The sequence below is a fragment of the Mytilus galloprovincialis genome, chromosome 6, assembly GCF_965363235.1.
Source record: "Mytilus galloprovincialis chromosome 6, xbMytGall1.hap1.1, whole genome shotgun sequence".
NCBI classification, from domain to species: Eukaryota; Metazoa; Mollusca; class Bivalvia; order Mytilida; family Mytilidae; genus Mytilus; species Mytilus galloprovincialis.
The window spans coordinates 77,181,653-77,198,152 of record NC_134843.1 but is presented as its reverse complement, the minus strand read 5'-3'; the positions used below and the strand labels follow the sequence as shown (position 1 = coordinate 77,198,152).

Sequence of the window (16,500 nt, the reverse complement as noted above, 5' to 3'; positions counted from 1 at the left end):
CAAATATATGACATGAACTATGCAATGTTCATCATGTCCATGAAGTCCTACATTTAAAATGAAGAAATTAGTTTATTACAGCGTAATTTTATACCCTAGCATTGTATCTCTTATTCTTTCATTACAGGTGGTACCTTAGTTCACCCAAAAAATAAAACCCAAATATAACCCATTTAACTCAAAATTAACTCAGTTCACCTTAAAAATTACATTACACAAACGTTACAATACAACGTCTATGAAGTCTTATATTTTTAAATGAAGAAATTAATTTATAACAGCATAATTTTATACCCTAGCATTGTATCTATTACTATTTTATTACGTGGATACCTGAGATAACCCCCCCCCCCCCAAAAAAAAAAAAAAACACCTAAGAAATGTAACCAATCTAACTCGAGTTATCTTATCAAATATATGACATACGCTATGCATTGTCAACGACGTCCTACATTCAGAATGAAGAAATTAGTTTATTGCAGCATAATAATATATCATAGCATAGTATTTACTATTCTTTGATTACAGGGGTTACCTGAGCCCCCCCCCCCCCCCCCCCAAAAAAAAAAACACAAAATACAAACAATTCGTCTCTAATGTAAAGCAAAATTATATCCGGGTGAAATTTGATCCTGAGGAAAAAATGTCACAGTAGTTGTTGTTATGTTTTTTATCCGGAGGAAAATATTTCCCTGGGATATTTTTTCCTTTGCCGTTAAATTCTATCTGGGTAGTTAACTTATTGAATAGTTATTAGAAAAAACTTATCCTTTACAAATACCATGAAATAATAAAATGATTTGAATTAAACCTATATTGTAAAATAAATGTATTATAATGGGAATTATTTCACAAATTATCATTGAAAAAAAATTCCTGAAAAAATTTAAGTAAATATCGTTCTTTTAAAAAGAAAATTATCATTAAACATAAGAAAAAAAACAGAAATAATTTCGTAATTGTGAAATAATATCATGATTAAATAAGGTAAGTGAAATACATGTAAAAGTGAGTTGTTTTCAGATCTCAGTACAAATATAAATTAAAAAGTAAAGGTAGAAATATAGTTGCAATTCTACTGTTAACAGTAATGGAAGAATTTGATTATGATAGTTTTGCCTGGGGACAAAGATGTTGTTGTTGATTATATGGAAATCAGATGAATCATAGCATAACAATATATTGGAACAAAAGCAATTTTAAAAGCTAGATAGTATTTACCTGTGAAATGTTATCTGTAAATCCATGTTGTAAGTCATCTTTTGATATAAATGAATATATAAAAAATAAGATTCAAGGAAAAATTTCACTATGAAATAGATTCAGGAATATATTATATTAATATCTTTAAAATAGAAATTGCTCATAATTACCTCCCTTTGATAAATTATGCAAATTTGTTCTACCTTTGTGAAACATTTTATAATTTCAGTCAGGTATATATTAATTGCGATTAACTTGCATACTAGTTAATGGGACTATATTTCACAAGGTTCTGTGAAATATGATACGGCAAATATATACGGGTACATACTATCCGCATAACACAGATATATTTTCACTCCTCTGGAAAAATCTACCTGTGAAATACCATGCCTGGAAAAAAATTACTATGACAAATTATACTCAGGATAAAATATCACAGAGGAAGAAATAAACCGTTACACAAACACATAACACAAACAATACAACGTCTATGACGTGCTACATTGAAGATGAAGAAATTATTTTTAAAATTACATCATCATTATATTATCAACAATATATCTATTTTTTGTTGGTATTAAGTCACATTACAATGTGGTATTAAGATTGATCAATATAGGGAACTATATTTTCGTGCGAAATAATCGATGACCAATTCCCCCGGTTACCTAAGGGCACCAGTTACTTCAGGGCCTATATCAGCGGACCTTTCTTCCACCTACACATGGTTTCACAATATATATACAATGTATGTGGTTTTTAGCTTGATTCTGACCAATGCTTATATTCCAAATATATATATGTATATGCCTCTATTGTTGTTGTTACCAATTATGTAAATCAATTGTATCTGATTTTATGCCCTTTATGGGCCCTGTAATTTGGGAAATAAAAATATTCTAATTCTATATTGCCCGGCACTCGGTCATGATAATTTCAAATAAAAAATCTATTTTTAAGGTTTTAAATTTTATAACAAACAAACAACTGGAACTGCACACCTGAAACCTGTGCACATGAATAAAACTGAAAATTGGGCACCAGTTGGTAGACGTTGCAGTACATGTTACTGTGAACCTTTTTATTGTAATTTAATATTTCTTTGATGATTCGCTGCAATAACAATCTATCCGGAGATAGACCACTGAGTTATCTCCACTTGCTTTTTGACAGTGGGGGAAAGTGGATATCAGTAAACAATTTCCCCTGGTAAAACAGTAATAACGGTGCAGTAATAATAAGTCTAGTAAGATCAGTCAAATATCAGAATTGTTTATCAGGATCCGCACATTAGTTAGCAAAAACTGTTACGAGTATTCTATAATTTATCTCAAAATACAGGCTATTTTAGGGATAAATCATGTAAACAGTTGAACTGTTAGGGTTCATGTGGACCCTATGACTAAAATGGCCGTATTTTCACCTCAAAATTTACTCTGAATACAGACAAACCTGCGCATCTGTAAAAAAATTCCAGGCATAGCATGCCCTAGATAAATAAATTTCAAATATGTTTTATGTTTTAGAAAAATAAAAACTTGCCAGGATTTTGCCGGGGACTTTTTTCATTCCTCCAGAAGGTGCCAAAATAAACTATGTTGGGAAACAGGTTTGAGAACTTCCCCACAGGTAATAATTGAAGTGAGCTGTATACTATTGCTTGACATGGACATGAGATGGACAATAGATACCTAACAATAATTGGTCATTTAAACTGTGTACCTAAGTGGACCATATCAAGGTAAACTCAACTGTTTGTTAATTTTATCATCTTCTGCAGGGACGAAAAAAAGTGTACGGCAAAATCCAGTTAAGTTATAAATTTTCTAATTCATACAATGCATTTGAATTCTATTTATCTAGGGCATGCTATGCCTTAAAACTTTTTCAGATGCACAGGTTTGCCTGTACTCCGAGTAAATTTTGAGGTGAAAATACAGCCATTTTAGCCATAGGGTCCACATGAACCTTAAATGTATGTATATACTCGTGTATTGTATTTTCGACCTACTAACATATTTTTCTGAATTTCCCTTTTATATGTTTGAACATACACATGCCTAATATTTTGAGAGTCACCAGTACACTTGCATCTGAAATACACAATGAAATACATTTCGATCTATAATTTATTTTTTATTTGAATTCATCGGATCGATGGCACCTTTGTTGACAAAAACAAGCATCTTGTGTTTTCGACCTATCTGTGTATCTAAGAAACAGGTCTAAAGTCGGAAATGACATGTCGTACAAATCCGAAATTGATAGAGGTGATCAAACTTATGACTAAATGAATAAAATGGTTACATATACAACTATAAGATATAAAATATTATTTTGATATTTTTTTTGGACAAGTTGTACACATTTTAAAAGGAGACACATTGGAAGCCTTGTATGGTCTTGTATATATATATATATTATTCATGTTTTTGTTAAATACTTTCGTTAAATTCAAGTTTGTGCATTGTGAAGTGAGGTTGGTGAGTATTGTCTGTAATTTCCCATGACAGACTGATTTTTCTGTAAATAAAAATTAACTGATATTTTATTTTTCGGTAAAAATCAGTAAGGAGCATGCATATTTCTGTATGCAAATTACCTGTAAGTATTACAACTAACCATAGGACAGTCATGTGACTTAATGACCTTGAAGTTAACTTTGCATGCAAAAATACCTCTGCCATATTTTTAGAAAATTTGTTTATTTTAGATCGTTTCTTTGGGAAGGTAAAACTAGTAAAGTTCAAGAGTACGAAAATGTGATATCAAATAAAAAATCATAAATATTTAATTTTTATACGACCGCAAAATTTGAAAAATTTTTCGTCGTATATTGCTATCACGTCGGCGTCGTCGTCGTCGTCGTCCGGCGTCCGAATACTTTTAGTTTTCGCACTCTAACTTTAGTAAAAGTGAATGGAAATCTATGAAATTTTAACACAAGGTTTATGACCACAAAAGGAAGGTTGGTATTGATTTTGGGAGTTTTGGTCCCAACATTTTAGGAATTAGGGGCCAAAAAGGGCCCAAATAAGCATTTTCTTGGTTTTCGCACTATAACTTAAGTTTAAGTGTATAGAAATCTTTGAAATTTTAAACAAGGTTTATGACCACAAAAGGAAGGTTGGGATTGATTTTTGAAGTTGAGGTCACAATAGTTTATGAATTAGGGGCCAAAAAGTGGCCCAAATAAGCATTATTTTTGGTTTTCGCACAATAACTTTAGTATAAGTGAATAGAAATCAATGAAATTTTAACACAAGGTTTATGACCACAAAAGCAAGGTTGGGTTTGATTTTGGGAGTTTTGGTCCTAACAGTTTAGGAATAAGGGGCCCAAAGGGTCCAAAATTGAACTTTGTGTGATTTCATCTACAATTAAATAATTGGGGTTCTTTGATATGCCGAATCTAACTATGTATGTAGATTCTTAATTTTTGGTCCCGTTTTCAAATTGGTCTACATTAAGGTCCAAAGGGTCCAAAATTGAACTTAGTTTGATTTTAACAAAAATTGAATCCTTGGGGTTCTTTGATATGCTGAATTTAAAAATGTACTTAGATTTTTAATTATTGGCCTAGTTTTCAAGTTGGTCCAAATGGGGGTCCAGAATAAAACTTTGTTTGATTTCATCAAAAATTGAATAAATGGGTTCTTTGATATTCCAAATCTAACTGTGTATGTAGATTCTTAATTTTTGGTCCAGTTTTCAAATTGGTCTACATTAAGGTCCAAAGGGTCCAAAATTAAACTAAGTTTGATTTTAACAAAAATTAAATTCTTGGGCTTATTTGATATGCTTTATCTAAATATGTACTTTGATTTTTGATTATGGGCCCAGTTTTCAAGTTGATCCAAATCAGGATTCCATATCAAGTATTGTGCAATAGCAAGAAATTTTCAATTGCACAGTATTGCACAATAGCAAGAAATATCTAATTAATTTTCAATTGGAGTTATCTTTCTTTGTATAGAATAGTAGTTGATAATATATGTTGGAAATTTGCCAGACATGACTATGATGTCATTTTCTATTTTTATTTGCCAATAACTTTATGTAAATAACTTTATTGGAAATTTGCCAGTATAAAATGTTGCTGATGAAGCTTTTTTTCCTTATCTTATCTAAAATGTTTTTAGATAATGTATGTTGGACATTTGCCAGACATGACTATGATGTCATTTTCTATTTTTATTTGCCAATAACTTTATGTAAATAACTTCATTGGAAATTTGCCAATAAAAAATGTTGCTGATGAAGTTTTTTTTTATTGTTTTATACAATAAACAATGTATATTCACTTTTACTACCAACTTTATTTTACATTTTAATATTTTATGATGTATTTAAAAGAGTAGTTATTTTTGCAAACTCCATTAGAAATTTGAATTGATATCAGTTTTGGAAAAAGGGAAACAGGGATGTGAAAAAAAGGGGGGGGGTTTAAATTTTTCTCATTTCAGATTTCATAAATAAAAAGAAAATTTCTTCAAACATTTTTTTGAGAGGATTAATATTCAACAGCATAGTGAATTTCTCAAAGGCAAAAAAAAACTTTTAAGTTCATTAGACCACATTCATTCTGTGTCAGAAACCTATGCTGTGTCAACTATTTAATTTTAGATTTAAAAAGTTTGAAGAAGAAATCTTTAATTGATTTGTAAAATCTTGACATTTGTTTTGTGTAAAAAAAACCCATGTAATGTCAAAAATTTGATCACAATCCAAATTCAGAGCTGTATCACGCTTGAATGTTTTGTCCATACTTGCCCCAACTGTTCAGGGTTCAACCTCTGCGGTCGTATAAAGCTGCGCCCTGCGGAGCACCTGGTTATAACTTTATTTGGAAAATCTTTACCACACTTGGTATCATTTGCTATTGTTACTAAGTATAGCAGCCGAATATGACGTCACACGGGCATGCGCAGCATACGGGAAGTGAAAGTAAAATTAGGTTGAAAACGTAAGACGGTCGAAAACACAATACATATACTTCATAATTCAAGACCTAAGTAATATTTACTCGTATAAGTAAAGGAGTAGGGCAGCAAGGATCTCCATGACCTGTTTTATGATGGGACACCGAAATCTTCCTGCACCGATAATATTTTAATTATTTTCTCAGCTACATCGTCATACATTTTGTCATAGTACATGTATCAGCTAATCAGGTCTGTTTGCGCCCAATACACTTTTGCACTCTACACGTTCGTGTCCTAGTACATTCACTGACTCCTAGACGGTCGCACCCAATTTTTGATAAGTTCCAGCTGAATAGTAAGAATTTTTTTATATATATGTATTATTTACCATGTTTACCAAAACAAAAAATATTTTCCTAAATAATAATTGGTGACTTACTACATGATTTTTTTTTTTTATTAATTTGTTTGTTAATTATCAAATTTTAGTTATCAATGTATGATAACAGCAAATTGGTATTTGCACACAGCTAAATTTGGTATTATCTTTTGCGTGTTTGATAACCATGATGGATTGTTGTTTTAACTTGCTTTGATGTAAATGATTATGTGATTTATGCAACACTAAAAAGTTGCCAGAATGTCAATTTATTTTGAACCAATGAAAAATTATATATTTGTAGCAAAATATACGGTACCTCAATTGACCAAAATAACACTGTTAATATCCGAATAACCCTTGTAATGACCGACTTTTAAACATTAATTATTAAACAATAGTGTATTATCCATGTATTTTATAACTTATATATGATTTACAGAAAGCAGATTGTATAAGTTCATTGTTGTAGTCTACTCCCTCTTTATTATTTTTTATTATTATTAATTTACAAGGATTTTCACATCACAGTAAAACTTCTTACTCTTAATTACATGATTTACTAGCTTACTCTTAAAGAAATCATTATATACATGTACATGAACATTTTATATGAATACTATATTACAGAAAACTACTGAAGTATAAGACTAGAGTAGTATGGGAAGATCTGGACCACCATTAGTCACTGGGGTAGCACCGAAAGAAGGACCCCCTGGAACCAGAATAACCATTCGGGGAGAAAATCTAGGCTATGACCCAAAGGATTTAATTGGTTTGTACCAAATTTTAGTTATCATGTCTTGTAAAAAGCACTGAAGACAAAAGTTGTAGCATGTAAACAATGTTAACATTTGCAGTCACTACCTGTTTGACGATAGTATGAAATCTTACAACACTCATTATACAAGGATCATTTTCATTCAAACTGCTTGCACTCTTATACATGTATATTGAAAGCTAGTTGATTTGTAAGGCATTTTAAATTGTCCTAAAAGAATTTACCAGACACAATGTAAATAATATCAAATCTAATTTATGATCCTCCAATTACAGCTTGTGATCAGTATGTTTTTACTGTTTTACTGTTACTGTTTAAAATTTACAAAAAGATGAGAATGAATCTGGTTGTTCAAGTTAATTGCAGGTACTGTGTTCTGATAATCAAAATTCACCTGACGTAAAATGTGTCAATATAAAAATAATAAGTAGTATTGCTGTAATAGTATGATTGTCAATGAGACAACTACCCACCACATAACAAATGCCATAGATAAAAGCAACCATAGGTGATCACTACATGTACATGTAGAGCTTTTAAGAATTAGCAAATATAAAAAGAAGATGTGGTATGATCGTCAATGAGACAACTCTCCACTGACCACAGGAGACCAACTGACACAGAAAATAACAACTTAGATCACTGTATAGCCTTTCACAATGAGCAAAGCCAAGACAGCATAGTCAGTTATAAAAGGCCCAAAAATGAAAAATGTAAAACAATTCAAACAAATACATGTATGTATACACAGCAACAAACGATAACCAATGAATTTTAGGCTTCTTACTTGGAACAGGCACATACAGAATGTATGCAAGCCCTTTATGTAAACTAAGCTATAAAGGGCAATGGCAAGATAAAATGTAAAAACAGTTCAAATGTGAAGACAGCATTTGTAATTTTTCAAATGTTTTATTTTCAGGAGTGAAGATATGTGGAGTGGATTGTTTACTGGCAGCTGATTGGAAATCTCCCAGTAAGATCATAGCCAGATCTGGTCCTGGGAAAGGTAAAGGAGATATCATTGTGATTACCAAATCAGGGGGACAGGGAACCTGTACTGTTGGATTTAAAGGCTACTATGTACAAATAGGTAAGGAATAACATTAGATATACCAGAAGAATATTATTTATCATACAGGCAACCAAGAATACTAAACAGCTGATCATTAGGGAATAAAGAGAGGATTATTTAAAAAATGATTTTGTTTTATGTCACATACATGTATGGTCATGTGACTGTTTATGGACTGGGGGGTCATCAAACTGCCAAAAAACTGGAATTAAGACAAGTGTGTTCTAAATTACTTGATAGGTTATACATAACAGTTCAAGTTATCAAATAAAAAAAGCATGTCTTATTTTTAAACAGATTTCAAACTATATTTTAGGTATTGTTTTTATGTTTCAATGTTTTTTTTTAAATGCACAAAACTTTAATAAAATATTCCTATCTTGGAACACATTGAAAATAAACTTCAGTTAGAAAAAGATGATGGTTTTAGATGTTTCGTTAAAAGTAGAGAATGAAAATAATTGCATATATTGTTGTTACAATTTACTGGCACTTACATGATATGATGCTTACTCTTAAATTTTATACTCTTCACAATAAAGATTGCTGTCAACATAAATTTGCTTTCAGGTCCCTTACAGGAATCTGCTATATGGATAGATGAGTCACAGAGTGTTTCTTCCAATTTACGACATGGTCGGCCATCTTCTCCTTTATTTTCTAAAGATGATGAGGATCCATTGGGGATATCTGATGAAGGAAATCAGTAAGTAATCTAAATTGAAATTGTATGAATTTATGTAAAGCACAATTCAATGACAAACTCTATTTCTCCTCCAAGGTATTTATAGAATTAGACTTTATATCAGAACAAATATTAATAAAAGTATATTTTGGTTATACACACGTATGTCAATGAGATTCACAGTGATAAACGTTACAACCAAAAAGACTTATTATCTGTGTGTGTATTGTATCATTAGTTCTTTGATCTCTTTCCATATAAGACTAATAAGTCTATATATTTATTCAATACTAGATTTTACAATCATGTGCATTTTGTAGATTGGACTAGACATTTAGACTTTTTAGATCATGTTAAAAACACATTAAGCCACACTTTTTTTGTAAGTTAATTTTATTGCATATATTATAATATGCTTTTCAATATCTCCTTTCAGAGCCAAATTTTCAGAAGAAGACTTATTAGAACTGTTCCCTGAAGGTAATTCTTACAACCAATATTATATCAATACTATAAATTGCTGTTGATTGCAAAAGACTATTATCTAATTCGTTTTCATTTTGGGTTATCTCTATAGCTAAAAGGAGATGTGTAATATTTGTCACTCAGACAGAAAACCAATGATAATTTAACCAAAAGATATCTAGAGGAAAACAAAGTCTTCAACAACAGACAGTTATCATTAAAATTGTCCAGATTCTATAAAAGTAATGTATACATTTAGCAGTAAAATTTCTACATAAGATTCTCCAAATGATGAAATAACATGGAGATATCAGAGCTCCAGATAAGAATTCACAAATTGGGTTTTTTACCCCTCCATTTCTTATTTAATTGAGTAAAATAGTTATTCAATTGCATTATTAATTCCAAGTCACCCCTCAAGCAAATATCAAATTGGGGTTTTCACCACCAAGCTTCTTAATGTATTGGGTTTTTTCATTTCCACAATATTGAATGTTTGTGTTCACTCATCAACTAAAATGAAATATATACTATATATACTCTTGAACTAAAAATAAACAATGTTTTTGTCTAATTTTATTTACATAAATCTTGATTGACTTATAAGGGAAAAGTCTTATTAGAACTTCATATAAGTGATTTGGCCTTTTATGTTCAACTGATTTAATTTTGACGAGTTCTAACCCTATTATTGTTAAGTCACGCAAACACGACTGGACGCCCCATTGCATGACCCCGTGCGTTCAAGAGACCTTCCTGACAACACTAGCTGAGCCTTGTTATCAACATAATCCTCTCAAAAGGAAACTAAAACATGCTTCTATTCTATGTTTTTACCGGAAATTTACCTTCGTTTTAATTCATTGCTAAGTTAAATTCTGAGAAGTACGGAAAGAATTATGACGACATGGCTTAAGGTAGCAATACACAGTTAGGAGTTTAGTTTTGCATTTTGGCCCATGTGGATTTTTCAAATAGGAAAGTTATTGTGTAATAAAATTCATTTTTAGATAGATTAGTGCTAATTTAGCCTTCAAAGATGGTTTATAAGATCATCAAGATTATTTTTACATGTTTTATGGGCTGTTTTCTGTTTGACAATCCGTATTTTCATAGCTAGACTGGCCATCGGTCCAGAAATATATTAATGTACTGTTTACAAACTCTTTTTCTACACGAAGTTTTTGACGCAATTTTACAAAAAAATGAGATTAAAGACATATGATTTTCATTGGATTTGCTGAATGATATATATACACAGTTTCAGAAAAGGTATTACTTCAAGCGATTGAAATTCTACTTTTAGCCAAATTTTGGGGAAATATGTGACATCTTCCCCCCCCCCCCCCCCCTCCCCTTTTTGCAATATTTTATAACAAATAAATGCAGATTGTTGCCATGGATACACCAAAAAGAAATTATATTTTACCATTATATACTGGATATAAAATCTATGGAAGATTCTGATTACATACATATGCCCATATATGACACAAACAGTAAGCTAGATATTGCAAGAAAGCAATGAAAAAGGGATGGTAAAATTCATAAGGGAAAATTTTAGTATTTTTTCTTAACTGTTTATTGCTACCTAAGCTAATTGGATAAAGACAGAGAAGATCGAAATGTTTTCCTCACCACGTTTACCTTTTAGCAACGGAACATTTCAACAATCTATTTTTAGAACGAAAGGACATTTCCGATTTTTAATATTACAAAAATAGATCTACGCGAAGACTATGTAATAGATAAGGGTAAATAACCCACACGATAGTGACTAAAAGCGTGAAGAACTCAATGTTTTGACAATTTTTGGGTTTTTCTTTGCATGAATTGGGTTTTAGAACTCTGCAATGGGCAATTGCATTGGGTTTTCAATTATTTTTATTGCGTGATCACGCAAATACACAGCTTATCTGGAGCTCTGAGATATGATATATGACGTCATCTGAATGGTTAGGTTATTTTTAAACAGAAACTTCTTTTCCACATATCATTGCCTTGATTGATTTCTGGACTCTTCACCATTTTATCTTTATCAGTAGATTTAACAAAGTGTACATAAAAAAATATAAAGTAAACACTAATACATGTAAAACCCTTCAACAATTAATAGATAAGAAAATTAGAAAAAAAAGGTACGAAGTTATACTGTACTATGTTAATGAATGCTTGTTTATACTGAAAGCAAGCTTCAAAAACCTGTTGATTAATCATACCATCGTACACTTAATATCACATGTATCAATTGCTGTAATTCACAAATAATAAAATGCTACAAAGGATAAGAATATTTTTAATTTTTTTTCAGCATCTGGAAATATGTCAATTGAGAACTTTTCTTCATCATGGTATTTATTAGAGAATCATCATTCTACAAGGTAAATAAAGTTTCCTCTTTCTGTCATCTGTTGTTATAATTCCACTTTTAAGGTGGGTAATATTTAACGATGGGGTTGTTCATCTATTTGCTGGTAATATCCTGCCTGTGTATCCACTACTGCTTGCAACAAATTTGTTATAAATAGATATAGGAAGATGTGGTATGAGTGCCAATGAGACAACTCTCCATCCAAGTAACAACTTATAAAAAATAAACCATTATAGGTTTTAAGGTTCAGCCTTCAACACAGAGCGTTGGCACACACAGAACAGCAAGCTATAAAGGGCTCTTAAAATTACTTATGTAAAACCATTCAAAGGGGAAAACCAACGTCTAATCTATATAAAAACGAGAAATGAGAAACACTTATGAACCACAAAACAGACAACAACCACTGAACATCAGATTCCTAACTAACACTGTATATTTGGATGTAGTTATTGTTTTCAATAATTTTGATTTAGGAAAAATCTCAGAATATAATGAATTTGGCTCGCATTTTAACTGAAATAATCAATTGATTATTATGTCATTAAGTTGATTTTTGTTTATGTTTTCTCGATTCTATTTCAGCTTTGATGATTTAAGAGCAGGTCTTGCACATATGAAGAGAAAGGCTAAACATCGTTCAGAGGGTCCAATAGCTTTTGTCAAAACTAATTTGTCTTCTACATTAGACTGTTTAGACAGTTTACAAAGTAAGTAATCTATAGTATTTCAAAGAATTGAAGGTGCTATTTGAAAACATAATTGATTTGTAGTTTGAAGCTGATTTCACATTTAGTATAAATGTAAAGAGATGTTGATATTATTGGTAATGATACAACAATCCGTTAAATACCAGAGGAGAAAGATGTAAACGACTATAGCTATGTGTCACGTCTTAGAAGGGGATCTTAAGTTGTGACTATTTTAATGTCAATACAATTAATATCAGTTGTAAGTATCATACTGACAATAATAAACTTTGCATGATTACAGAATGTGTCCTGTTTTCTGACATTGTTTCTTATTGTTACAGAAAAATGCAATGAGGATACCTTAGGTGAAAAAAGATACTATGTTAAAAAGAGTTACTTGAAGCATAAATTACTTCCAAAATCATATTTATCTAGTTAGTTGACAAGATTATTTCAAATTTTATAATATTTTTAGCTCACCTGGCCCGAAGGGCCAAGTGAGCTTTTCTCATCACTTGGCGTCCGGCGTCCGGCGTCGTCCGGCGTCCGTCGTCCGTCGTCCGTCGTCGTTAACTTTTACAAAAATCTTCTCCTCTGAAACTACTGGGCCAAATTTAACCAAACTTGGCCACAATCATCATTGGGGTATCTAGTTTAAAAAATGTGTTCGGTTACCCTGCCAACCAACCAAGATGGCCGCCATGGCTAAAAATAGAACATAGGGGTCAAATGCAGTTTTTGGCTTATAACTCTGAAACCGAAGCATTTAGAACAAATCTGACATGGGGTTAAATTGTTTATTAAGTCAAGATCTATCTGCCCTAAAATTTTCAGACGAATGGGACAACCGGTTGTTGGGTTGCTGCCCCTGAATTGGCAATTTTAAGGAAATTTTGCCGTTATATGGTTATTATCTTGAATATTATTATAGATAGAGATAAACTGTAAACAGCAATAATGTTCAGCAAAGTAAGATCTACAAATAAGTCAACATGACCGAAATGGTCAGTTGACCCATATAGGAGTTATTGCCCTTTATAGTCAATTTTTAACCATTTTTCATAAATCTTAGTAATCTTTTACAAAAATTTTCTCCTCTGAAACCACTGGGCCAAACTTATCCAAACTTGGCCACAATTATCTTTGGGGTATCTAGTTTAAAAAATGTGTCCAGGGACCCGGCCAACCAACCAAGATGGCCGCCATGGCTAAAAATAGAACATAGGGGTAAAATGCAGTTTTTGGCTTATAACTTAAAAACCAAAGCATTAAGAGCAAATCTGACTATTAGAAAATTGTTTATCAGGTCAAGATCTATCTACCCTGAAATTTTCAGATGAATCTGACAACCGGTTGTTGGGTTGCTGCCCCTGAATTGGTAATTTTAAGGAAATTTTACTGTTTTTGGTTATTATCTTGAAAATTATTAAAGATAGAAATAAACTGTAAACAGCAATAATGTTCAGCAAAGTAAGATTTACAAATAAGTCAACATGACCGAAATGGTCAGTTGACCCATATAGGAGTTATTGCCCTTTATAGTCAATTTTTAACCATTTTTCGTAAATCTTAGTAATCTTTTACAAAAATCTTCTCCTCTGAAACTACTGGGCCAAATTAATCCAAACTTATCCACAATCATCTTTTGGGTATCTAGTTTAAAAAATGTGTCCGATGACCCGGCCATCCAACCAAGATGCCCGCCATGGCTAAAAATAGAAGATAGGGTAAAATGCAGTTTTTGGCTTATAACTCAAAAACCAAAGCCTTTAGAGCAAATCTGACAGGGGGATAAATTGTTTATCAGGTCAAGATCTATCTGCCCTGAAATTTTCAGATAAATCGGACAACCCGTTGTTGGGTTCCTGCCCCTGAATTGGTAATTTTAAGGAAATTTTACTGTTTTTGGTTATTATCTTGAAAATTATTATAGATAGAAATAAACTGTAAACAGCAATAATGTTCAGCAAAGTAAGATTTACAAATAAGTCAACATGACCGAAATGGTCAATTGACCCCCTAAGGAGTTATTGTCCTTTATAGTCAATTTTCAACAATTTTTATAAAATTTGTAAATTTTTACTAACATTTTCCACTGAAACTACTGGGCCAACTTCATTATAGATAGAGATAATTGTAAGCTGCAAGGATGTTCAGTAAAGTAAGATGTACAAACACATCACCATCACCAAAATACAATTTTGTCATGAATCCATCTGCTTCCTTTGTTTAATAGTCACATAGACCAAGGTGAGCGACACAGGCTCTTTAGAGCCTCTAGTTACATATCCTTTGGTTAGTATTGTTTTATAAATCTTGATAAAAGTTTCAAACATTCCCTTTGTTGCAATATCAAATATTGTGAAGAAAAAAGATGAAGGACTTTTTGTGTATATTAGTTTTATCGTATATTTCAGATATGTACAGTAAATTCTGTACAGATGATATAAGAGGGGAATTTATCAATTCCTATGCAGTTCTTCTGATGCGTAAGTATTTTCTACAAATGAAAAAAATTAACTGTAATATAGTGAAAAAATATACTGTAGAGCCAGTTTTGTTCTTTAAAAATAAAAAAAATAGAAACAAGAAGATGTGTATGATTGCCAGTGGTACAAAAATCCTCCAGGCACCAACGGACAAGGATAAACATGATAAAAGCAAATATTAGTTACCGTACAGTTAGCAAAACCCATACTGGATTAAAGGACATTAAAAAATGTGAGACTATTCAAATGAGAAAACCATCATCCTGATTTAAGCTAAAAACAACGAGAATGACATATAGGAACCAACAACAACCTCTGAATTGCAGTCCCCTTCCTTTGGACTGGTATGAGAGAACAAAGTGGGGTAAACATGTTTGTGAGCACTCAACACTTGTCTTATCTGGGAAATTGTTGTTGACTGTAGCAGCCTATAAATAATAAAAATAAGATTAACTATTTTTAAATTGAATTTTTGAAATAAAACAACAAACTTTTGATCATTCATTCATTACACAGAATTTTTCATTATATTCCTCTCTCATTTGTTATACCGGTATGTGTAATTTATTATACTCCTCAGAGTATAAAGATGAGCATATCCACAAGCAATTTTTATCAGTTGACTTTTGTAGGAGTTATGAGTCTTTGAGATTGTGTTTGCCAAGTGACTGTGGGCTGTGGGGTATGTGAGTGTGTACACAAAGGTTCTTTGATTTCCTATTACCTTTATGATAGATGTTATTTTATATGTCTACATTTGTTTTATTTTAGAGGCTAAGTCATGTGCTGATGGACTGTTCCAAGAAGTATTAGGACGTAAGGACAAGGCAGACTCTACTAGAAATGCCCTCAGTGTGTTACAGCGATTTAAATTTTTATTTTATCTTCCATTAAATCTACAAAGGAATATACAGAAGGTAATATAAGTAATAAGTCAGATATTACAGGGAATGCACTTATTGTTTCCCTTACATAAATTTGGCTAATACAGTGCAGTGTTGGGGTACTTGAAAGGAGGATCCATTAATACAGTTTCATAAGATCTTTACATAATAATGATAATCAAAACCAACATATATCGAACTGAATTGGCCATTTACAAGTAATTTTAACCATAGCTTTACTAATAAAAGATCTCTACTGTAATGAATATCTTTTTACAAGAAGTCTTGCTGCAAAATATCTTTTTGGGTGGAGCTGTGACAAATAATTAAATTTATCAGTACCACTTATTGCAAAAGAGATTATTTGCAAAGTATCTCATTTTTCAGTTTTGCATTTATTGATCTCTAATAATTATCATTTTAGGGAGATTACAACATGGTTATAAATGATTATATTAGAGCTAGATCCTTATTTGCTGATACACAAGTACAAGTTTTTAGGAAAGGTAAGATAGTTTTAAAATATGAAAGATATGAAATGTCACTTT

At 31.5% G+C, this 16,500-nt stretch overlaps 1 protein-coding gene across 3 annotated transcripts in view; it reads left to right on the top strand.

Moving 5' to 3' along the window:
* Positions 1-7,140: 7,140 nt before the first annotated feature.
* Positions 7,141-16,500, top strand: part of LOC143080380 (exocyst complex component 2-like) — a 32,534-nt gene continuing 23,174 nt past the window's right edge. For all 3 annotated transcript variants that reach the window (XM_076256208.1, XM_076256207.1, XM_076256206.1), the window contains exons 1-9: positions 7,141-7,285; positions 8,214-8,384; positions 8,937-9,072; positions 9,488-9,531; positions 11,828-11,897; positions 12,473-12,597; positions 14,997-15,068; positions 15,840-15,985; positions 16,377-16,458. In XM_076256208.1, the coding sequence (XP_076112323.1) occupies positions 7,171-7,285; positions 8,214-8,384; positions 8,937-9,072; positions 9,488-9,531; positions 11,828-11,897; positions 12,473-12,597; positions 14,997-15,068; positions 15,840-15,985; positions 16,377-16,458 (961 nt within the window). In that variant the 5' untranslated portion in view covers positions 7,141-7,170. The remainder of the gene's footprint in view (positions 7,286-8,213; positions 8,385-8,936; positions 9,073-9,487; positions 9,532-11,827; positions 11,898-12,472; positions 12,598-14,996; positions 15,069-15,839; positions 15,986-16,376; positions 16,459-16,500) is intronic.